The sequence below is a fragment of the Ciona robusta genome, chromosome 2, assembly GCF_009617815.1.
Source record: "Ciona robusta chromosome 2, ASM961781v2".
Taxonomy (NCBI): domain Eukaryota; kingdom Metazoa; phylum Chordata; class Ascidiacea; order Phlebobranchia; family Cionidae; genus Ciona; species Ciona robusta.
The window spans coordinates 4,413,035-4,435,274 of NC_143236.1; the positions used below are offsets into that span (position 1 = coordinate 4,413,035).

General features: G+C 34.9%; 5 protein-coding genes and 1 long non-coding RNA gene across 10 annotated transcripts; 2 read left to right on the forward strand and 4 right to left on the reverse strand.

Moving 5' to 3' along the window:
* Positions 1 to 39: 39 nt before the first annotated feature.
* On the reverse strand, positions 40 to 7,843 carry LOC149740350 (rab proteins geranylgeranyltransferase component A 2-like). 3 transcript variants are annotated; one of them, XM_089871722.1, is made up of 14 exons: positions 7,656 to 7,843; positions 7,264 to 7,413; positions 6,233 to 6,344; positions 5,793 to 6,147; positions 5,214 to 5,371; positions 4,970 to 5,055; positions 4,545 to 4,767; positions 4,282 to 4,385; positions 3,602 to 3,738; positions 2,901 to 2,994; positions 2,579 to 2,680; positions 2,121 to 2,302; positions 1,540 to 1,716; positions 40 to 597 (listed from the first exon to the last, which is right to left on the reverse strand). In XM_089871722.1, exons 1-14 carry the CDS (start codon positions 7,702 to 7,704, stop codon positions 583 to 585), a joined length of 1,944 nt encoding a protein of 647 aa, XP_089727848.1. In that variant the 5' UTR covers positions 7,705 to 7,843; the 3' UTR covers positions 40 to 582. The 3 variants fall into 3 exon arrangements, with proteins under 3 accessions (XP_089727848.1, XP_089727846.1, XP_089727847.1); XM_089871720.1 differs by having other exon boundaries at positions 40 to 1,006; XM_089871721.1 differs by lacking the exon at positions 40 to 597 and adding an exon at positions 844 to 1,033.
* A 42-nt stretch (positions 7,844 to 7,885) lies between these two features.
* Positions 7,886 to 9,454, forward strand: LOC149740351 (cytoplasmic tRNA 2-thiolation protein 1-like). The gene has a single exon (XM_089871761.1). The coding sequence runs from the start codon at positions 8,153 to 8,155 to the stop codon at positions 9,209 to 9,211; it is 1,059 nt and encodes a 352-aa protein (XP_089727887.1). The 5' UTR covers positions 7,886 to 8,152; the 3' UTR covers positions 9,212 to 9,454.
* LOC149740352 (histidine--tRNA ligase-like) lies at positions 9,449 to 12,529 on the forward strand. 2 transcript variants are annotated; one of them, XM_089871740.1, is made up of 10 exons: positions 9,449 to 9,578; positions 9,848 to 10,057; positions 10,384 to 10,479; positions 10,537 to 10,659; positions 10,735 to 10,845; positions 11,142 to 11,331; positions 11,429 to 11,556; positions 11,644 to 11,832; positions 11,899 to 12,081; positions 12,237 to 12,529. In XM_089871740.1, exons 1-10 carry the CDS (start codon positions 9,492 to 9,494, stop codon positions 12,438 to 12,440), a joined length of 1,521 nt encoding a protein of 506 aa, XP_089727866.1. In that variant the 5' UTR covers positions 9,449 to 9,491; the 3' UTR covers positions 12,441 to 12,529. The 2 variants fall into 2 exon arrangements, with proteins under 2 accessions (XP_089727866.1, XP_089727865.1); XM_089871739.1 differs by lacking the exon at positions 9,449 to 9,578 and adding an exon at positions 9,604 to 9,760.
* Positions 12,530 to 12,817: 288 nt separating this feature from the next.
* Positions 12,818 to 18,383, reverse strand: LOC149740353 (PGAP2-interacting protein-like). The gene is made up of 12 exons (XM_089871718.1): positions 17,852 to 18,383; positions 17,592 to 17,772; positions 17,123 to 17,287; positions 16,781 to 16,921; positions 16,301 to 16,443; positions 15,552 to 15,752; positions 15,079 to 15,333; positions 14,745 to 14,924; positions 14,431 to 14,514; positions 13,969 to 14,119; positions 13,376 to 13,582; positions 12,818 to 13,132 (listed from the first exon to the last, which is right to left on the reverse strand). The coding sequence occupies exons 1-12, from the start codon at positions 18,096 to 18,098 to the stop codon at positions 12,898 to 12,900; spliced, it is 2,190 nt and encodes a 729-aa protein (XP_089727844.1). The 5' UTR covers positions 18,099 to 18,383; the 3' UTR covers positions 12,818 to 12,897.
* Positions 18,384 to 19,546, reverse strand: LOC149740354 (uncharacterized). Its single transcript, XM_089871765.1, has one exon. It carries the CDS (start codon positions 19,398 to 19,400, stop codon positions 18,477 to 18,479), a length of 924 nt encoding a protein of 307 aa, XP_089727891.1. The 5' UTR covers positions 19,401 to 19,546; the 3' UTR covers positions 18,384 to 18,476.
* Positions 19,547 to 20,364: 818 nt separating this feature from the next.
* On the reverse strand, positions 20,365 to 22,239 carry LOC149740355 (uncharacterized). Of its 2 annotated transcripts, none has more exons than XR_016384359.1 (3): positions 21,994 to 22,239; positions 21,709 to 21,919; positions 20,365 to 21,202 (listed from the first exon to the last, which is right to left on the reverse strand). It is a non-coding gene; the product is annotated as an uncharacterized LOC149740355 (long non-coding RNA). The 2 variants fall into 2 exon arrangements; XR_016384358.1 differs by having other exon boundaries at positions 21,709 to 21,913; positions 21,994 to 22,238.
* Position 22,240: the final 1 nt, after the last annotated feature.

Below are 22,240 nucleotides of genomic sequence, written 5' to 3' on the forward strand. Positions count from 1 at the left end.
AGAGACTTTTTTAAGTTGTTCGGAAAAACACAAGGAGTGTATATAAGTAATATTGTATATCATGCAATCTGTGAACGTAATCAGAACCACTATAATTATCATAATGGAAAAAAACGACACAACATGTAGTCGGCCACAGCACGTTAAAATGACAGGTAATACACATGCGTTTAGAGGTGCGTGCATAATCATCGTGACACTGGTTGCTGAGCTTCGATCGAAAATAATAAGCGAATGTAATGACGGCGCTCGGAAGTCGGCCGTCATGCAGAATCGTATTTTCGATCCTGTATATAGTGACGCTACAAGTCAAATTTATTTCAAATTAACTCCGCCTGTTGTTTGTTATTGCAGGGGGCATCGTTGCGGCGGGAGAACCATTAGCATGGCGTAGGTGGAAGCAGTCTGGCATAAAATCACGACGGTACATTGATAGCATCGGTAAGATGCGGGCAGGTGCCGCTTGCGGGTTTATGTTTAGTCGATGTACAGCATGCAAACAATTTCTCATGACTATATGGACACGACATTGGTTTGTGAGTCAACAGCGGTTGATAAACCACTATGTAGCAGATTACATTTTTAAGCACCAGTTTCCTACATGTACAAGAAAACAGAAGAATTCTTTTAAATAAATTAATTAATTTAAAACAAGTAAAACAGATTTCGTTTTATAATAAAACTGCCGATAATATTAAATTTGCAAGAAGGGTACTTGATTGAAGGTTTGTACACCGAACAATTGGTGGGGTTGCAATTCACTAGTGTGACTGAGATTCCGCCATTGGCCATGCATAGACACTAAGGTGTAGACATGTAGTGAAATAAACATTGCGGTTTGCATTCTTCATTTCATGTTACGTTATTGCAGTTTGCATTCTTTATGTTACGTTTCATTTTCATTAGCTTGTTGGGCGTTATGGTCAGCGCCGTCTTCTTCTTGTACAGGTAGTGCATCTTGGACGGCATGTGCATTTTGTGCCATTTCATGAGATTCTGCTGCTGGCTAAAGTAAAACGACGTACAAAAATTGCTGAAAAGTTTTTTTGGGCCCAAAATTTAAAACCACAATGCCATGAACAGTCAGTGCGAAAACATGGAAATTGCAGCCAAACAACCGTTGTTATAACAGCACATGTAGTTGTTACAGTGTGGGCGAACGTAACGATATAAACGATGTAGTCGGTATGTGGAACGTTAGAATAGTGCTTGCACTCAACCGAAATTTGTGCCAAATAATAAAACGCAATTTTCTGAACAGACAACGAAATTTACGGCAGTGAGTTGAAGTTAAAAAATGTCTTTTTATGCATACAAAGATGCTGTTTTTATTAAAAAATGTAACAAATCAAAACCAAGTTTAACAATATTTTACCTTGGTAAACATTTAATCCTACAACCTGTGTGACATCATTGATTAGAAAAAAAGATCAAAATTTTAAATTATAAAATTGTTTAATATGCCTCCGAACAGAAGACTAAACTTTTAAATATTTAAATCAAGTCGTTTTAATTGTTCAACATATTTTTTCAACCCACCTCATTCAAGTCTTCCTCTTCTTCCTCCACATAATCCCCTCCTCCATCCTCCGGAGTAGGAGGGATGGTGTCATTGTTCTCTGTGTTGTATCCTTCATCAAAAACAATCTCCTCCGGATCAGGAGCGCGTGGTAAGAAGTCTTCACCAGGACAAATCCTCAGGAAGACCTCACGAGCCTGAGAAAAAAAATTTCAATAAAAAAAAAAATTTCTGTCGAAAACTAAAGTTATAATTGCAGTGAAGAAATATGCTCTGCAGTTGGGTTGAAATAAGGTACAAACTTTAACTAAGTATTTTGGTGTTTAACTCTTTTATCAAATAAAATTAGGGCATGAGAGTTTAATGTAACTGACAGTTTGGGTGGAAATAAAATACCAACTTTAACTGAGTATTCTGGACGTTTTAGCACACAAAATTAAGGTTTTTAGGGGTAAAAAAAAACAAACAAACAGGTTAAGACTTTAGATTTCAGATTTAAATTGTAATGTAACTGATTTGAAGTGTTATAAATTTCCACGGCAATAATGAATTTAACCAACAATACAAAACATTAAACTTCAAAAAATCAACCACAACCCACCTCGTTCATTGCTCGATCGAACCCAAGATCCATTCGTGGTCCTTGCAGGGTTATAACATTAGGTGGCAGTGTAGAGTTGTCAGTGTTAGTGTCGTTCATGGTAAAGTGACACGACCATAAAATAACTGGTTTTCGTGACTGGTTGTCTTCTCCACCAACTTCCGGTTTAATGTTGGTTTCATCTAAATTAAGACAATTCTTTACGTTTTTTTTATAAGGCAATTTTTTAGGTTGTTTTTCACAAATTTTTTTTGTGCAATAATTTGTAAAACAAATTTTAACAAAAAATTTTTGGGGGGGGGGATATCTAGTACAAGACAATTTAAAAAAAATATTTTTGGAAAAAAAAGTAATAGTAATTAAAAAAAAATACATTTAAAAATTATTTTTTTGGGTAATTTAAGAACCTAGGCATAATAGGAAACTTTTCTCAGGTACATTGTCTTAGATTTACATACCATTTGCAGTTCCACTAAACACAATTTCCTCCATTGCCTGGAATCTGTTTTTAGGAGAATTAGTGACATCATCAGTTCTTTCCATCGCCCCATGCACAATGTCTGTAGAAACATATGTAACATATTTTTAAACGATCATTTAACAGATATTGAATACTTTTACTGTAAAGTCATATTTAATGAATGATCCAATAAAAATGTATTAAATAATTTTTCTTTGTACATTTTTACATTTTTTTTGCAAAATATTTTTTAGTATATATAAGAAGTACCCAATAGAAGACCACTATAGTGATAAACCAAAAATGAAATAGAGGCTTACAATTATTCTTTGGGCAGACGCAACAGAGTGGTCCCGCCTCAATAAGTCGCACAGCAGGGTTGTCGCACATTGGGGGGATGGTGACCAGAGATACCTGGATGATTTTAAAAATATGGTTTTAAAAAGGTATTGTAAATGGTAGTAAGCAGAGGGGGAGGATTTCAACTTAAAATAAAAAATAAGGGGGTTCAATTTAAAAAAATAAGGGGGGTTTCAATCTAAAAAAATAAAGGGGATTTCAACTTAAAAAAGGGCATTTTAATCGAAAAAAATAAGAAGGGAGATTCAATTTACAAAAAAACAACAACTTTTTTTTAAAGTGGGTCGCAAACCTTAAAGCCCCTTCTGGCTTCGCCTCTGGTGGGGGAGTGAAATAAGAAAACTAGGTGACAATAATGAAACACATACAAGTGGTTAACTATATATTGTATTAACAGGGATTGAGGTACCACTGACTATGCATCCACACTTAAAGATAACTAGAAAGTATAGGCCTAATCATCAGTTAGAGAAGAAAATGAACAAAAAACTGTTTTATATTTAAAGGTTTATAGTTTATACAAATCAGACATCATGATACACCAGATCAAGAACAAGACTCAATTCATATAAAAAAAACTTGTATTTGTGCAAAGTATTTGTATTTATAATAAAAATTTAGGTTAAAATACAAAAAAAATTAAAATTAATATAAATTCAACCTGTTCTGCATCAGATTTGGAAACAGTTGAGTCGATAACATAGATCGCGCGATCCACTGATGATGTGGATGTTGTGTTTGCTCCATGAGGAAGATTTAAATCATCAAGGATCAAAGTTCCACATCGTATCTTCTGACCTGTTGCAGGTTTAATTAAGAATTTAACTGGGGGGTCTCCGGGTTTACAAGGAAGTTTTTTTAGAAGGCCCCTCTTATTATTTTCTGGGCCACTGCTAATTTTTCAAATTTGAAACAAAGAAATCAGGTAAGATATAGCTTAAGCATTTGATAAGGTTTAAAGTATTGTATACTGTAGCCATACATTTGTAACCAGAGCCACTAGTTTGGGTGCAAGGTGCCGAATGTTTGCCTTTTCTGACCTAAACTTAAACACATACTTACATTTGGAATATTTTCCAGTACAACAATATTTAGGACTTTAGCGGTCAATCATAAACATACAAGGTTTACATTTGTTCTTTGCGTAAAAATAAAAAAACAGGTTTTTTGGTTAAAAATCATAAGACCAACATGACAATCTATAACTGCTGCAAGATTTTTAAAATATTCCCAATATAACTTGGGTGCCTATAAGGTAATTTGAAGCACATTATCTGGAAGTCTGTTTGAAACATTTTACGTAATTGTCATGTTTTTATTTTAATAATATTGAATACTAACCAGTGTTATCCACTATGCCGGTACATCTGCCTGTTGTCTTGTCCTTTATAAAACCAACTGCATATCGTCGCAGGCAAAATGTTCCCCCAAATACAGCACTGAACCTGGAAAATGTTCTTATGTTTTTTTCGTGGAAAATATTTAAAAATTTTCAACAAATAAAAATATCAATTTCATTTTCAATAAAAATGCAAAATTCATGGTAAAAAATTGAATAAAAAAGTTAAATTCATTGTAAAAATTTCAATAAAAATGTTAAAAACCTGCAAAATGCTTGGGGTATTTCTCCTACTCCATAACTTGGCCATAAAAACGCACTGTTGCCATATCGACCAAGTGAATGTAGGAACTTGTGTGTGGCAGCCAGTCCATCAAGTGTTGATGTGGTCTCACTAACCATGGCAATCGAATAAAGAACGAAATGTTGAGCTTTCAAACTTAATCGACGAGATGCAAGAAATTCAAGGAAAGTTTTCTCTTTGAAGTCTAAAAAAATATAGAATATATTTTTGAAAAATATGAATATTAAAATTTGAAATGTAGTTCTGTTCACCCTTGTAAACTGCAAATAGGGTATTTTCTCAATTTCGTGCATATACTGAATTGTTTCAGCAAAATTAAATTTTTTGATAAAATAATATTTTTTGATATATATATGTTTTACATTTGTGATTAAAAAAGAACATACCTTGGTACTCTTGCTCATGATCCTTGTAGTTGGCACAAAGCGTGAAAAGTCTCATCAGTATCCTTTTCTCGACAACACTCACAAACCTGGGAAAAACACAGTTGTTATAAAAGTATAAGTTTTTAACAATTCTACAATTTAGTATAATATACTTCATTTGAAGCATGCCATAGAATTTGAGATTTAGGTGTGAATTAACCATTTAAAAAAAATGTTTCTAAACTTTTTAAGGATGAAAACTAACTTGCTGCTGAAAACATCGGCACGTGAACATGGGACGCGCTGAAGTTCTTTACTTCCATCAAGTAAGGTGAGAGTTCTTGTGACGTTTCGAAATTCAAGATATCGCGACACGTTCGATTGAATGAGAAGTTCCACCAACAATCCACGAGAAAACATCACCTGAAGGGAATAATTCTTTAAAACAGGGTGAATGTATGAATGAATGTAACTTGCTTATCCTTACGTGGCCAGAAAATGACAGTTGATATAAGATAGGTATTCTGTTTCATACAGTATGTGCCAGCCTGAGTTACCAAGTATGTTACTTTGTAGGTGAATATTTTTTGTTTTTTTATTCATCTTCATGTGTGGCTGATAATTTTAACAACCCATTAGTGACCACTGGGTTACAGCAATTGCCGATAAGTGTCTTGTCCAAGGACACATACCCCAACAATGGTAGTAGCATCGAGCATTGAACCCATTACCTCTGGGTTAGAGGCAGGTGCACTAACCACTTAGCCATTAATAGCTTCTGCTATGAATTCTAAAACAGATATAGCAAGTTATGTTATATATATACTTGAAAATACCAGTTTACCTTTGGAGATAAATCTAAGTTGTAATGTCTCCACTGTTTGTAGAAATCTTCAGATAGTGGAAATCTTGGTTTAACTACTTCAGGATCATCAACTTTTTCTTTAGTTTTAGCTTTGTCCAATTCCTGTGTTAGTTCTTTTTCCTTCTCCACTGAATCACCATCACCCTGGGTTGCTGGATCATTACAGTTTTTCACTTTGGGGCTTTCTTCCCTTTTTTGAACCCCTTCTTGTATAGGAGTCTCTCCAGATTTAAGACTGTCATCTGGTTTGGAAGCGCAGGATTGTTCGACTACGTCTGATTGACAGGTGTCCACACATGGTGAAGATGACTGGGCGGGTTCTTCATTTTTTTCACTAAAACGTATAAATGGTAACAAGTTAATTCTACCAATGACCATTTTTTATCGTACATCAATAGAAATTTTAATTAACCACTGACCTGTGTTTTAAATAGCAACTGTATTCTGCCTTTGTAATAAAATTTTTGTTTTGCAAGATTGGAACAAATTCTTCATCTTCAGAGACTTCAATGTTGCTTGTTTCTTCACCATCTTTATTTAAATATTATAGAATATAAATTTAAACAATCATGGCAAATCATAGTTAAGTTAAACAAAATATAAAAAAAATTATGCATCTAATAATGCATATGCATGTGTATTCTTTGTATATGTGTCTTAAAATACCATATTATATAAAAATGTGTATGGTGTTTGGTTCAGAATTAACATTATTAAAGTTGGATTACATTTTACATGATATTAACATCGGAAAGAATTAGTTATTTGAAAAATTGATCTTCCCTTATTTATCCTTGTGTTGTGTGGTAAGGCACCTCATGCTCACTTATGAGTTACCACCTTTGTAATCTCCATTTTTTTTCTGTCCTAAATGCAATTTGAAAGAAGTTTTTGTGCTCACCGAATTGAAACTATATCCGTTTTGTGTCTTCCCAAAAGACACTTATACCCTTTTTGCATGGTCACTTTTATGCGCGTAAGTACTCGCATATTTACTCGCAAAAACAAAGTTAACACGCATAACGTCATAAGCGTGTCATCTGCTGTAGGAGGTTGGTTGTTACTTGCATTATGCGAGTAAAGAAAAGTAAGGTGAAAGTACAGTTTTACTTTTTTAAGCCTAATCTTTTTCGGGTATTAATTTTATAGGTTTTCGTTGGTAATAGCACCATAAGGTATTAAAACTTATTTTATAAACTAGATTTAATAGTATTGCGCTAAAATAAGCTTACTCAATGTTGATACGCGCATAAACCAATGACCATGCAAAATAACGCGGTTAACGAGTTATTATATGACGAGTTAATACGGATCGTTATTCGCATTAACTTTTTACCATGCAAAAAGGGTATTATAGACTTATAGTGTTAGCTGCTCGACCTTTAAACCAGGTATAGTCTGGTTAAAGTTGAGCAATAAAATCACCATGGTACCAAAAGTATTCATTGACCTGCACTATCATATGGATTTTGAAGAAATGTTTCGACCGATTTTACGTTAAAAGATGACCAACTTCCACCATAGTAATCATTTCGATCAAGATGGAGAACCTTCTTGTCTACCCGGGATAATGCTCCAGACACAACAGCTGCTGGCAATCCTATATTGACACACAATTATGCTAATTAGGGTATTTCACTCAAACACATCTATACCCATTTGTGTTTTATTGTATCAATTATTATTGGGTTATTGAGATTTCAATCAAGGAAATAATTTTATTTATACAGTTAAACTAATGCTGGCAAAAAGATCTGTTACATAAAATGTAAAATAAAAGTATATATGCTGTATAAAACAGTCAGATTAGCATGGTTGCTGCCTGAAAAGATAATCGCATACCTGTTCCTATTATAATCACATCAAAATCATCCGGCAGTGCTTCGTTCATATTGTCTCAATTAACTGTTCCAAAAAGGATATGTAGAGGGGTGATTTTAACTATTACATACACACGGCAAAAAGACCAAAGTTAAATAGACAAGATATAGATTTGTGTATATCTTTACGGATGATCGAGTTCTGGGTCACGTGCGTAGACAGCGACTACGTATTACGTCATCAACAGCGCATACACGTGAAATATTTCGCGATTCGTAAATGTAATTACATCAGTCATTTCATAAAGGGTAATGTGTTTAATTTAAAACATTTATGTGTTATATTGTTTTATGTTGAAATCGTGACTAATTCGTGTTTTAGTATATATACTGTATTATTGTTATTATTTTAGTATAGACTTATAACTCATTTAGTGAACTTTTATATAGTTTATTTACATTTTTACCAAGTCTAAAGCTGTTGTAGATTGTAATTTTTAGAAACTTATTTACGTTATCATGCCGATAATATGTCATGTTTGTAACGATAAAAAAGCGTTGCTGAAGCGTCCGAAAACTGGTCATGCTTTATGCAAGGAATGTTTTTATTGGGCGTTCGAAAGTGAAATCCACCACACCATAGTTACTGGAAAGTTGTTTAAGGAGGGAGAAATTGTAGCCATCGGTGCATCTGGCGGTAAAGACTCTACTGTGCTTGCACATACACTGAAAGTGCTCAATGAGCGATATAATTACGGATTAGATTTGCGACTTTTGTCGATTGACGAGGGCATCACTGGGTATAGAGATGACTCCCTTGAAACTGTGAAGCGAAACCAACAAGAATATGACCTGCCTCTCACCGTTTTATCATACGAAACTTTATATGGTTGGACCATGGATGCGATTGTGAAGAAAATAGGGAAGAAAAACAATTGTACGTTCTGTGGGGTGTTTAGGCGGCAGGCTCTGGACAGAGGAGCTATGATGCTAGGGGTAAACAAGATCGCAACCGGACATAATGCAGATGATATTGCTGAAACGATCCTAATGAACATTTTACGAGGAGACATTGCCCGTTTAAAGCGTTGCACTGCAATTATCACTGGTGATGATCCAAGTGGGATACCTCGTGTCAAGCCTTTTAAATACACCTACGAAAAAGAAATCGTGGCGTATGCTTACTTTAAAAAACTTGATTACTTTTCTACAGAGTGCATCTACTCACCAGATGCATACCGTGGGCATGCGCGAGCCTATTTAAAAGACCTTGAATCCATTCGACCGAGTACAATAATAGACATCATTCACTCCGGAGAGATGCTTTCAGTTTGTCAAGGCGTTAAACTACCAAGTCAACTGAAATGCGTTCGGTGCGGCTATATCTCATCCAACGAACTATGTAAAGCTTGTATTCTGCTCGAGGGTCTAAATAAAGGCAAACCCAAACTTGGGATAGGCAAAACAAGTAAAGTTACTCAACAATTAAAGTTGTCAAAGAGGGAAGAAGATTCTTGTTCTGGAGGTTGTAACAAAGCAGGGGGTTTGTGGCAGCAAATCCTAACACAAACAACATAAAATTCTGTTATTTATTTTCTTGTACCATTGAAAGATACCATTATGTTGTTTTGTTCTACCTAGTGGTGGTAATTTTATCTTTTATCTCTTTTATTCTTGTCACAAAATACTCATTAAAAGATGTTGATATAATTAGTCTAAAAACATGTGATTTTGTTCGGGTATCAGTTTGGATTTTGGTATGTTGGGAACTTGATTTGTGAAAATAAGTGTTTTGATTAAATTTTCAATGTGAAAATTGCAGTACAAAACAAATAGACTAGTTTTTGCTTTAAAAACCATGGATTGTGGTGCAATAAAGGAAGAAATTCGTAAGCAGGGTGAAATTGTTCGTCAACTGAAAGCTGAGAAATGTGATAAACAGAAGGTAATGTTGATCAAAACTTTCAAATTCTTTTGCAGACTGTTAGATGTAGATTAAAAATGACCTCTTACTGTGTACGCCATTCTGTAATTCGTTGTGTAAAAAGTTTTTTGCATCCAAACACGAAAGCCTGCATGCAGCGTTGCCAAAATCTGTGTTTTAAAGCAGAAAGAAGCATTTTCAAGGTGAAATATTTTACATGGCGACTAAAAACGCAACTTTTTTCACCAATATTCCATCAACACTGCCATAAACTTATATCATTGTTTTAGATTGATGAGGAAGTGGCCAAGTTGCTGGCACTAAAAGCTCAGATTGGAACTGAACCTGTAGCTCAGAAATTCACATTGAAGACACCAAAAGGAACAAGAGACTATGATCCTAAACAAATGGCAATTCGGGAGACTGTGTTTGATACTGTAGTTCGATGCTTCAAGCGTCATGGAGCATCCACCATCGATACTCCTGTATTCGAATTGAAGGTTAGAAATTCCAATATTATTTTATTTGTTTGCATAGTGGTGTTCTGACTTAAATTTGTCTTTGGATTAAGGAATAAGAGGAAACATTGACTTTGTTAAAAAACGTTATAAAATTAAACATTTACTGCGTATGTGGTACGCCACACGGGCATTGTGTATCTCTGCTCTGCACATAATATGCAAGTGCGTTAATTACCTTTTTACGTATACGTATAAGTAGTTGACATTTGTAACTCTAAGTTTGCCCAAACCTGGATTAACAAAACTTAGACATCTATGTCCTTTGCAGAACATTAATGGCCAATGTCGTAAAAATATCGTTTTAGGAAACACTAACAAACAAATACGGAGAAGACAGCAAACTGATTTACGATCTGAAAGACCAAGGAGGTGAAATGCTATCTCTACGATATGATTTAACTGTAAGTTTTGATGAAATATACAAAAAATTTTCATGTGTTTAATACATGTATACACAGGTGCCGTTTGCAAGGTACATGGCAATGAATAACATACAAACCATTAAAAGATATCACATCGCAAAAGTATACAGGCGTGACAACCCAGCAATGACTAGGGGAAGGTATAGAGAATTTTATCAGGTCAGTCAGATGGTGATGCATAATGTTCACCCAACCCTTTATTGTTTATTCAATCTTCTAACCCTTGTTTTGCAGTGTGACTTTGACATAGCTGGTCACTACGATCCCATGATACCAGATGCCGAGTGCTTGAGAATTGTTTCAGAAATTCTGTCCGAGCTAAAACTTGGGGATTTTGTCATAAAAGTTGGTACATATTTTAAACAAATGAATATAACTTACTTTATACTCTCGTGGCTGGAAAACTACAGTCGTTCGACTCGTTATAACATGGGTGTTCTGTTTCATACACCTCCTGCCAGCTTACGAGTTAGGAGTTACAAAGTATGTTACTTGTCTGTGATTATGTTTTAGGTTTTTTTAAACATGATGTTTATAATTTTATAAATTTAACAATGTTTAAAAGTATGTTAATTAATAGCAACAGAAAAATCTAGCAGATGGTTTAGCTTTTATAATGGGTATATACTGCAATACCGCAGGTCAACGATCGGAGAATTTTAGATGGAATATTCGCTGTATGTGGTTGTCCAGATGATAAGTTCAGACAAGCTTGTTCTGCTGTGGACAAACTTGATAAACTGCCTTGGTCCGATGTTAAAGCTGAAATGTTGGAAAAAGGTCTAACAGAAGAATCATGTGACAAGATTGGAAGTTACGTGCAGATGGCTGGTAAGGGTTGAAGTTGGAGATCCATCAAGATTTAAAATGCTTTTATACATTTATGTTTCTACATTAAATTGGAACATCTTGTTCACTTTTTCTTTAGGTGGATTGCAATTGGTAGAAAAGCTTCTATCTAATGAAGAGTTGAATCAAAACAAATTAGCACTTGCTGGTTTGACGGACATGAAAGTTTTGCTACAATATTTGGACTTGTTTCAAGTCACAAACCGGGTAAGAAACAAGTAAACAAATTATCTTGAAGTTTGAATGTATGATGCAAGTTCCTACAACATTTAATTATTTCCATCTTATATTTAGGTCCAATTTGATTTGAGTCTTGCAAGAGGCTTGGATTATTACACTGGACCGATTTTCGAAGCGATATTGCTTGGTAATCAAGATGCAAACAAAGAAAGGGTGAAGGGGGAAACTGTGGGTGTGGGGTCAATTGCTGGCGGAGGAAGGTATGATGGATTGGTGGGAAGTTTTCATCCAAAAGGAAAATCTGTAAGTCATTTGATGCAATGCTGGGTGTGATTAAATAGAAGTAACATACTGTGTTTGGGGTGTCAGGTTCCATGCGTTGGTGTGAGCATAGGTGTGGAACGTATATTCTCCATTATAGAAGCAAATATTAAGAAGGAGAAAGGGAAAACGAGGACAAACGACACTCAAGTTTTTGTTGCCTCTCCACAAAAGGGGTTCGTGGAAGAAAAAATGAAAATCATAAACGAACTTTGGAACGCAAATATCAAGGTAGTCAGGGTATTATCTTAAATGTAAAACAACATTTGGGTGAATCTAAAATATGTCCTTTGAAAAAGTGTGGCGCAGCTTAATTTAAATAACTGTTCTAAAATTAAAAGAAAGCCCTCACACACAGCATACAGCATCTTATTTTTTGTATCTAGGCAGAAATGTCGTACAAGAAGAATCCAAAGATGCTCAACCAGATGCAGCATTGTGAGGAGAGCGGAATCCCCCTCGCAGTGATCGTGGCATCCGGAGAACTGGATGCGGGAACAGTGAAGATCAGGAGCGTGGGTTCCCGGGAAGAGAGGACAGTGGATCGGAGCAAAATGGTGGACGAGTTGAAAGAGATGATCAGAAGTTGATGTTGTTGGGTTTATGTTGTTGTAGATGTTGCAGTGATGTACTTGAGTTGTTGCAATAAATATTTAAAGTGTAGGTAATCAGAACAATATTCCTATGGTCTCTTGTAATAAATTCAGCTTAATATTACTAAACACTGGTAAAACGGAATATTTTGTATTGAAAATTAAATTTTATTCATACACTTCATACCTGAAACTTTCTAACATAAATATAGTTACAAATTAAAACTTAATAAAGCAACTAAACATCAGTGAAGGATAAAATTAAGGGTACCGAAGTTTTTTTTGTCCAATTACACTTCAAAACATCAGTGTCTACTCTGATTGTCTGCATAGCAGGATATATAATTTTGCTTGGCTAAATAAAAGACATGGCCTTCATTTGAAAATGACATTTAGTGCACAGTTTCTCAAATAAGTTAATAATTATAATGGTTTCTCAGTTAGATGTCTTCAGCTAGGGAGTGAAATATTTAGGCGTGCTCACATGAAAGTGGTGGCCTGTGCCATACCAGTTCCCAACGTGGTATTTTCCAAACACATCATTAAATTGAACAGAGTGTGGAATATTTTTTGTGGAGGTTGTGGTCTTGGTATTGTCCTTAAAATTTTTAGAAGAAGGTATTCTCCATCTTGCCATTTGTAGTTCAGTATCACTCAGTCCACCATGAGATATACGTGCATAACCAAGCCTGTGAACAATTCATGGTAAGATGCATTTGTGTCTTTAAGACGTTAAGTTTGACACAAAACAAAAGTGGGAATTGTAAATTTACCCTATTTGTTGAAAAAACAAAACAAAAACAACTAAACTTTTCCCTGGATGCACTATCTGTAACTGCTATACACAGTCTAACATTCACATCTATAGTTCTACTATTGAAGCTAACAAAAAAATCGTCAAAACCTTACTTAAAGAGTCGTCAAGAGCTTACTTGATTAAATCTCTGTACATGATGTACTCGCACCATCGATCCTTATCATTTGCATCAATGTCCTTCATCCTCCCATCCCTGGTTAACTTCTGATAATCCCTGCTTCCAGGAGATGAGGTGACGTAGCCAAGGAAGACCACAGGGTTGCCGGTTGCACTGCATAGTTGGGAGAGCTTCTCTGCTTGAAGTCTTCTGTCCAAATCATCCCTGAGCAATACAATATCAAAATAACTGATGTTTCATAGACCTGATCCAGATTCTATTTGATTAAAAGACGGGTGATGATAATTGCACAATAGACTTTTTTTGGATTTACACTATTGGTGTGCATTTAGTAACACTTGGTGTAATAGAAGACTGGTTGGGTTTTAACACAGTGGGTATTCATTAGGTTTAGCCATAATTAGAAACAAATCCTGACCTACAACACAATAACATTGATATCCCGATGCAATCTGTTATACTTAAAAAAAGTCTAAAATTGTTGAAAAATAGATCAATCATTATTGACAGCATGCATAATGCATATGTAAACTAAAACCAAGCCCACTTCTAATTTACTCAAACAACCAATCAAGTAGTCCACACTCTACCTGTCATTCCCCATATGAGTGACAACGAAATCCACCATACTTCCTGATATATTGATGGTGGTTGATATGGCTGGTGCTAATTCACCTTCAGGTGATGGGAGGAGATGGTGGGTGGAATTCATTATCGGATATTTTGACAAAATAAGATTTCCTGGAAAATTCTAACTTATTTTGGCATTTATCGTGTATGGAATCGGATGAAATAAAAATTCATTTTCCTTTTTAGTTGCCAGATTGCAGCATATGTGAATAAAATGTTAAGATTTAGAGCAACTACTTTTATGCTCAAAATTTATTTTTACATGCAAAAGTACAGGTAATTGATATTTTAAATCTGTTCTGTTTTACTATTACGTTGATTGCAGCGCATAGGTAACAACCAAGGGCCAAAGCCATAGTTTTCCTCACACATACATCCAAACTAATGAAACTATACAACTCATCAACCAGAAACCAACTTACCCCATGTATGGTCTCTAGTTGAAGGTCCAAAATCCGAGTACATGCCCAACTTCTCACCAAGCCACATTGCTATGTCATTATTACCTTAAAATATTATGCAGTTTGTAACTACTTAAAAATCTGTTGCAAATTTTAACAAGCAGGCTTATTTTTTTGCAATTTTTTAATCTTAATTAACTATCGTGGTAAATCATGCCTACTGTTTAATTATAGAGATTTCTGTTAAAAAATTAAGTTCAGCAAATAGATTTTCTGAAAAAAATGAGTAGAAAATGTAGACACAAAATGTAGACATTAGTGTGTAACTGGCTCACCCAAGTAAGGTTTGGATGCGTCACTTTCCAGCAAAGTTATCACATCTGCGCCAGTGTTGTTCAAAACTTCCGCAGCTCGCTCAAGACTTGGCCATCCCCTGTTATCGTAACCAAAGTGAAATGTCCAAATCAATGCAGAAAACTGTTTGGCATCACTGGGGTGCTTGGCATTGTGTAACACTGCAAGAAAGAGAATCCAGGTTAAAAATGTTTGTTAATCACTAGAATAAAGATTTTGCACCCAAACAACACCTCGTCCATGTAGAATAATAGAATAGAATGAATGAACTATTGCTGCACCTGCACAGGGGATAAAAATATATGATGATTATACCTTTTAGCTGTGTTGCATTATATGTTGGCATAACCAATCGTCTGTATTCGAAACCAATAAGACCAACAAGGGCAATAACGAACAAACACTTCCGCACAGTTGTACCAAGTGGAGTGTCAACTATTTGCTGTGGAGTTACTTTCTGGGGAATCTTGATGTAATATTTCCTCTCAGGCATGCAGAGGGAAAGGGAGAGCTTGCAAGTTACATCAGTCGTGTGCATTAATGATGTTGTTATAAAGAACATCATTGTACCTAAAGAGTGCAAGTTTGTATAGATGTTTAGATGTTAGTTACCACCAAAGTTTTTAAAAATGAAACAGTGTCAAACTGTCAAAACAAACTGCTTTAGTAAAAAAACGATGTGACAATGCTTAAGATATTACCCCTAACCTCCCTTTTAAACCAAAAGAAAATTTTTTTTGATTAAACCCCCCCCCCTTATTTTTTTCTGGGTCCGCCACTGCACCTACCTATAATCACATAAGTCCTTTCTCTAGCTAGTTCCCCACCAAATGGTACAAAGTTATATGCAGTGCACCACACCATGCCAAACACACCAAGCAGATAGGTGGCGTTGGCAATCAATAAACACAAGCCAGGGTTGGGGTGGTTTACCAACTTCTCTGACAATATTGGAAACACTGAAGCAATGTAGATGGCAAGAATAACACCTGGTGGGGAATAAAAACAGGATATTTAGTAATACATTGCGACTGTGTATTATAAAGGTTATGTTCTAGGATCGGATGCTCAGAAACGTACCCACCAAAATTTTTGAAAGTAGGAAAGGCAAGGATAGTTAGATGTGCATTCTTTTAAACCGAATTCGATGTCAAGGTTTACAGATTAATGCAGTGCTGAAAATTACAGGCCGGCTTATCCTGCTACCCAGGTTTGGCGCCCATGTCTGGCCTACAATATGTAGTGTGCATGTGTGCTACAGTAACTCGACTGCTTAGCCACCATACAATTAAGACATAACTAAGAATTGTGACACTATAGTAATACTAAAGATAAATATATATAAATATAAATGATTTTCTTGAATATGTAAAATAGACCAGAGTTACAAAAAGTATTTCAACAAAAGTAACGAATCGGCTCTATTTTTGATACAAAATATCTCAATTCCCAAACACAACTTCAGTACTTTAAAAAATATATATAATTTTAGCTTAATTCTGTCCCTAAGAAAATTTCAGTGTTGCTTTAAACATACCACATGCAAATCCTGACCAAGTAGGAAGAAACATGAGACCCATACTTGCAGCAAAACCAACAATTGACCACATCAATGTAGAAGGAAGTGTGGTGTAGAAAGATACCAACAAACCAAGTACTAAACCAAGAAGAATCAAACCACTGAAAATAAAGTAAGTAAAATTAAGCAGAGAAAACTACAAAGTCATGCTCTTTTTTTCAATAAAACAAAATCTTAAATTTTCCCAAACATTAGGTCAGACATATCAGTTTGTACACAGTAGGTGTAAAACATATTAATATAATAGCACTCATGTTGCTTGCTTTTAGTAGGTTAAGTATAAAACCATGATAAAAATTAGCTTTAAATGGCTCTCCCATTATCGGTAACAAGAATTGAAGAATAAATGTAAAAATTCTTATTTATTCTATGACATAATGTAATATATGACCCAAAAATTGAGTTTCTGCCTTTAACGTTAATAAAAGTAGTCTATACCCCCATGGGTTGGGTGTGGGTCCAGTATCTGGGAATCCTGACACAGTGTAGCGGGGTACGAGTGAAACTTCACCAAATATGGCATGTAGAAAGAAGAATAATGCTCCGTAACCAAGGCTAAGGATCAGTGGATTACCAGTGCTGGAAATGAAATGTGACATGAATTAAAAAATCACAAATTTAAATATTTATACTAACTTTGATTTTCTGCATTAACACTGAGAACCACTTTTCAAAATTCAGTAAATGCTATCTTCAAACTAAATGATAAAGATAATGTAGTTAAGTTAAATAAAATAGGCCTAAGTAAATAATTAAACCTTAGTAACTAAACCTTCTTACTTTTTTATCTTCTTATCATCCTTCTTTTCATTTTGCTCTTCAGAAACTTTCTGCTCCTCTTCTGGAAGTTGTGAAAGTATTTTTCCTCCAATAGCAGCAGCGAATAAAGAAACCAAGATTTTGTTGCTCTTGTGGTCGTTCCATAGGGGTGTCATAGACAGATACCTAAATAAGGATATAGTAATTCAATTCCCTGCTTGGTAATGAATAATGGGTCATTTTAAAGAGTCTAAATAATGGGTAACTCAAAGTTAACTAAGAAAAGACCAATTTAGAACAAAACGTTAAACGTGTACGATGCACCAGTACCAAATACAAATACCTATACCGGTAAAATAGTTTATCTAACAACCAAATTATAATAATACTATGGGCCATTGTAATAACTGTATAGTACTATAGTGGCAACATGAAACCTTGTAAAACAGAATTACCACGCTTTCAAACCAAAAGTAAACAACTTTTGTACCATATTCTGGACGCAACAAGTGCAAAAAATCCAAGCACGTAACCCCAGAAATGAATACGACGCTGCTGCTCTGTTCCTGACCACCATGTAGCGCACTGCACAATAAAGGCAGCTCCAACGCCAACAGAAAGTCCCACAAGTCGCAGTAAAGTTGATGATGCATGGAAGGATGAAGCCCCAACTGCAAGATATTACTTGTTACATCAAGACATTCAAGAAACTGATTGAAAATCATTAATACAGTTCAAGTTGTAGCTTACCTAACATTAAAAGTAGAAAGAAGTTGACAACTGCTTTTTTGCTCAAAAAACTTCTGGCGCCTTCTCCAAATAAAAATAACATCGGTGAAAAGGCCACCACAACAAATAATTCATAACCAGTGATGTCAAGTTCGTTGAGGGGGTAGAACCAAATCATTGGCCCCAAGCCATGGACAAGTGACCAGTATGTATAACCAATCATAGATTCGCATGCCAGTTGTGTTTTAAATGAGCCTATAGGTTTCATATTGAATCAGTGCTGCTGTATAACAGTTATTTCTTGGTGGATTGTATGCACTGCTTGAAAGCTAAGAATTCTTTTTCACAATCTCCTTTCCTGAGGTTGTCCCATTCACTTACACAGGTTCCGTAAGCTAGTGCCTGTTTTGAACAAGCCTTTACTTTCTGTGGTAGTTCACGCCGAAGGTAGTTCTGTGCTTTTAGTATGGATTGTGCTGCAGTATTTGGCATAACGGGAGCACAAACGAATGGAAATGTACTAGATGGTGTAGTTGTTACTTAATGCCTTAACTCTAAACAAAAAGATGGCAGCATAGAAAGGTCAATTAACACCATTGGATAACATACAGATAATCATAATTTAACAAATCATAATTTAATTTATTTAATAAATTTTATATAGAAAATTTCCTTCTTCATCATAAAAGTTCACATTATCAGCAGTTTTAGCCAAAAGCTCTTTGGGTTCGTCATCAGTGTCTTCCGAATCTTCATCAAATTCATCGTCTTCAAGACTTTCCGCTTCAACTGCTTCCATTTCGTCAACAAAAAGATCAAGAAAATGATCATCCAACTCTTCTGCACTAGCTATCTCCTGTTGAAGGTCTTCCGGAATGAGCTCCAAAGAGACCGGATAACGATCCGCTTCACTTGCAGACTTAAAGGTTTGAAACCATGAAGAAGAAAATTTGGGATTTTCCTCCTCTTTTAAATAAGCAGTTGTTTTCCTTGGTAAAGGTTCGGTTATTTCACGCATTGCTTGAGTCAAGTTAACTGAGGGTAACTTTTCTTTTACAGATTTAACAACAACACGATCTTCCTCCCTTTTAGGTATATAACTTGATTTCAGTATTTTACGAATTGTTGCAGCGTTGGCTCCAAATGATTGAGTCAAATAATAAACATTATAGTATTCTGGATGTTCTCTATGAAGAAACCTTATTTGTTCTTTTTGTTCATAAGAAAACCTCTTGTGGTCAATGGGCTCTGGAATTTTAAACTGTTTTGCAGTTTTTTTACGCCGGTATATATTTCTCCGTCTTCGAGCTTCGTCCAAAACCACGCGTTCATAATCTGGTTCGTTAAGATTGTCAGTGTTTTGAAGCCATTCGCGTTGGGTTTTCTCTAATACATCCTCTATAAATCCGGAGTATATCTTTGGTTTGTTATCTTTAATGTAGTTGTTGTAATATGTTTTTCTGTTTTTGTTTAGCAAACCCGAAGTGTGGATGCATGCAATCTGCTTTAATATGGGAGTTGCAGAAGTTTCAAATAAAATCTTACAAACAACGTACCAGCTGCGCTGCATTTTAAATATTTCTAAACCAACAATTTCAGTTTGCTATAGAAACAACATATGGAGAATTTGGCACATAAAAACTAATTTAAACTTGCCGGAATACTTATAAATACACCAACATAATAAACTCCACGAAAACTCTTTTTAAAATTTTCTATACAATTTACACGTTGATCAGTGGGGCGTGACCATCATAATATCTGCTAATTTAATGTTTATACGGGGACTGTTTGTCTAGCTAATCTACAATAATAACGTTAACATGCGTCGAACACTTGTGGTTTTCTTTGGATATTAAATAAAATTAATTTGCCGTTTCTTAAATTAATAAAACTACATTATAGGTTTGTAAAATTACAAATTTGTATAGTGGTTTTGGTGGTTTGTGGTTGACTTACGATATTTAATAATAAGAGAAAAAGGGATGTTATAGAATAGAGAACTAATATAATAGAGTGCACACTCCTGTTTTTTCGATAGACTGGTCACGCTTGATTTCGCCGATCCCATGTGACAGTTGCCAAGAGCAACGCCACAGCTTTAAACGTAAAATGTACACTTTGGTCGTTTGCTGAACCAGTGAACCTAAGTTCGTTATTATATGGATTGTAGTTTAAAAGAGTTTTTTACTTAATCGTTTTTAAATTTTCATATTGTTTATTATTTAGAAATGTAACATTAAAATGAATCTTTGAATACATCTGCTGCTGTCAAGACATAGTCCGTACGAACAAAAGAAATTCTCATCCCGGATACTTATCGTCTTAGCCTACATCACTGCATCCATTTGCGTTAACTTTATATATTGAACATTATTTTACTTTTAAACATTTTGCGTTATTTTTACTGTGCAAACTTTATTACAATAAAATTTATAATATAAACAGGTACTACGTACGCACTATTGAAGAAAATATATTTAAAAGATGAGCAGCAATTGTTGTATTCCGGGTTGCAGTTACACAACTCACAGTAAAAACAAATTTTCTTTATTTACAATAAAAAGACCAGAATTTGGAAGAACAGAGTCAGAAAGATTACATCGCGAACAACTTACAAAATTTATTTTGACATTACGAGATCCAACGAAAAATGACAACATAAAGCTCCTGCTCCATAAGGAATCGTTAGTGTTTGTTGTTTAAGAAATGTATCTAAAATAAGTAAGCACTGTCTTTACATTCAGGGCAGCAATATGTGAACAGCACTTCAGAAATTCTGAAGTAATAAAATTTAAAAAATCAAAAAGATTGGTAGTTGGGGCTCTACCTACATTAAATCTGCCCCAGAAGTCTCATCCGAAATCAGCAGTGGTTAGTTTACTTAAAAATGGCTAATCCAATTTAACAATTAAACAAAAACATTTCTTCTAAAGAAAATTCGAAAGGCACCAACATTGCGTAAAGAATTGCCAGTTACAGTAAGACATCGGAATATTGATGATCTAATAAAATCCTGGAAACAACTATCACCATCATTGCAGGGTGTGATGAGAAATATCTAGTCATTACTAGTAGGACAATTTTCAAATCTTGTAATATTTAGACATTTGGAGTTACAACTTAAGAGGAGGGAAGTTTTGGGCAGAATTACATGGGGAGAGTTTTATACAGCCAATGATGAGGTTTCAGACTGTTGTTTAGTTAACTTTCAAAATGTAACAGATTAATAACAGACAAATACTATAATATAAACCGATTTTCAGTATCTGCATTGATCCAGCATTAACAGTAAACTGGGTTGCATTTCACGGATGGCGAGTGATGGATCTTGCACTTCTTGATGTTCGCACTTCCACTTTGTACTCCTTTCTATGTAAATATATTTAATTAATGAAACACAATCTGTTTTAGACAACACTTTTGCAAATATTAAACTGTCCTGTTTACCACCCAGGTGATGCTCAAACCTACATTATGTGCAAAGGTACAATGACTGAAACAAAAAACACTAAAAGCCACTTTATACAATCGTGGCAATCAGACTGTATTACAGCAACAAAATTAATGCGGTCACCAGCCTGTCAAGTGTATGGTGAGATTTATAATTGTAATATAATAACATTAACAAAATCCTTGGCTTTAAAGTTTCAGCCACCTCATGCATGAACACATGCTTAAATTGCATGCGGTATGAGATAAAAACAAAATACAACAGGAAGTACTGCACGAAAAAAAGTATTGCAGACACAAGTGGGAGTGCAGTTACAGTTGATGAAAACCTTCATCAAGATATTAGGGTATCCACAGCTATTGTTTGCAATTTATTTTTATACTAAATTCAAAAGTATGACTAAAACATAATACAAACATCACACCTTTAGAACATGGTTCAAAATGAGTCTGGCGAAATGAATGACTGGCAGAAGATGTTTTTTACAAATCAATGTGACAATGCATCCAGGAGCACAAATGGCAGACGATATCATCCTGACATTATCCGCTGGGCTATAGAACTGTATTCCCGTTCGCCTGCTGCATATAGTCAGTTGATCAGCACAGGTGTACTCATCTTGCCATCATCTAAAACTTTGCGTCAGTATAGGTATGAAAATTGAAAATTGACAAACAATAAAATTAAGTAACATTGTTATATTCATTACCTGATTTTGTTTGTGTAAAGAAACATTGGCACCAGCTCATGTGGAATTAATAAACTTGCTCTTTATCAACTGAAAAACCTTAAAGATTGCATTGAAGCCTACCTTACTGTGGATGAAATGAAAGGTTTAGTTGCAAAAATATTTTTACATACACGATTTAATAAATTATAATTCATCTACAGTGAAGGAAAATCTTGTTTATCGCTGTGGTAAACTTGTCGGGTTCACTGATTATGGAGATAGAATC

Bases quoted from the DNA above. Each gene is read 5' to 3' on its own strand.
- LOC149740350 (XM_089871720.1), bottom strand. From the start codon at position 7,704: ATGAACGAAGCACTGCCGGATGATTTTGATGTGATTATAATAGGAACA. The intron at 2,995-3,601 runs GTTGAATTTATA...AAAATCATCCAG, and splicing joins CCAAATCTGATGCAGAACAG to GTATCTCTGGTCACCATCCC. The intron at 2,681-2,900 runs GTAAGCCTCTAT...ATGTTTCTACAG, and splicing joins CGTCTGCCCAAAGAATAATT to ACATTGTGCATGGGGCGATG.
- LOC149740351 (XM_089871761.1), top strand. From the start codon at position 8,153: ATGCCGATAATATGTCATGTTTGTAACGATAAAAAAGCGTTGCTGAAG.
- LOC149740352 (XM_089871739.1), top strand. From the start codon at position 9,635: ATGACCTCTTACTGTGTACGCCATTCTGTAATTCGTTGTGTAAAAAGT. The intron at 9,761-9,847 runs GTGAAATATTTT...TCATTGTTTTAG, and splicing joins CAGAAAGAAGCATTTTCAAG to ATTGATGAGGAAGTGGCCAA. The intron at 10,480-10,536 runs GTAAGTTTTGAT...ATGTATACACAG, and splicing joins CTCTACGATATGATTTAACT to GTGCCGTTTGCAAGGTACAT.
- LOC149740353 (XM_089871718.1), bottom strand. From the start codon at position 18,098: ATGAAACCTATAGGCTCATTTAAAACACAACTGGCATGCGAATCTATG. The intron at 17,773-17,851 runs GTAAGCTACAAC...AATATCTTGCAG, and splicing joins CTTTCTACTTTTAATGTTAG to TTGGGGCTTCATCCTTCCAT. The intron at 13,583-13,968 runs GTAGAGTGTGGA...TGTATTGCTCAG, and splicing joins ACTCATATGGGGAATGACAG to GGATGATTTGGACAGAAGAC.
- LOC149740354 (XM_089871765.1), bottom strand. From the start codon at position 19,400: ATGCAGCGCAGCTGGTACGTTGTTTGTAAGATTTTATTTGAAACTTCT.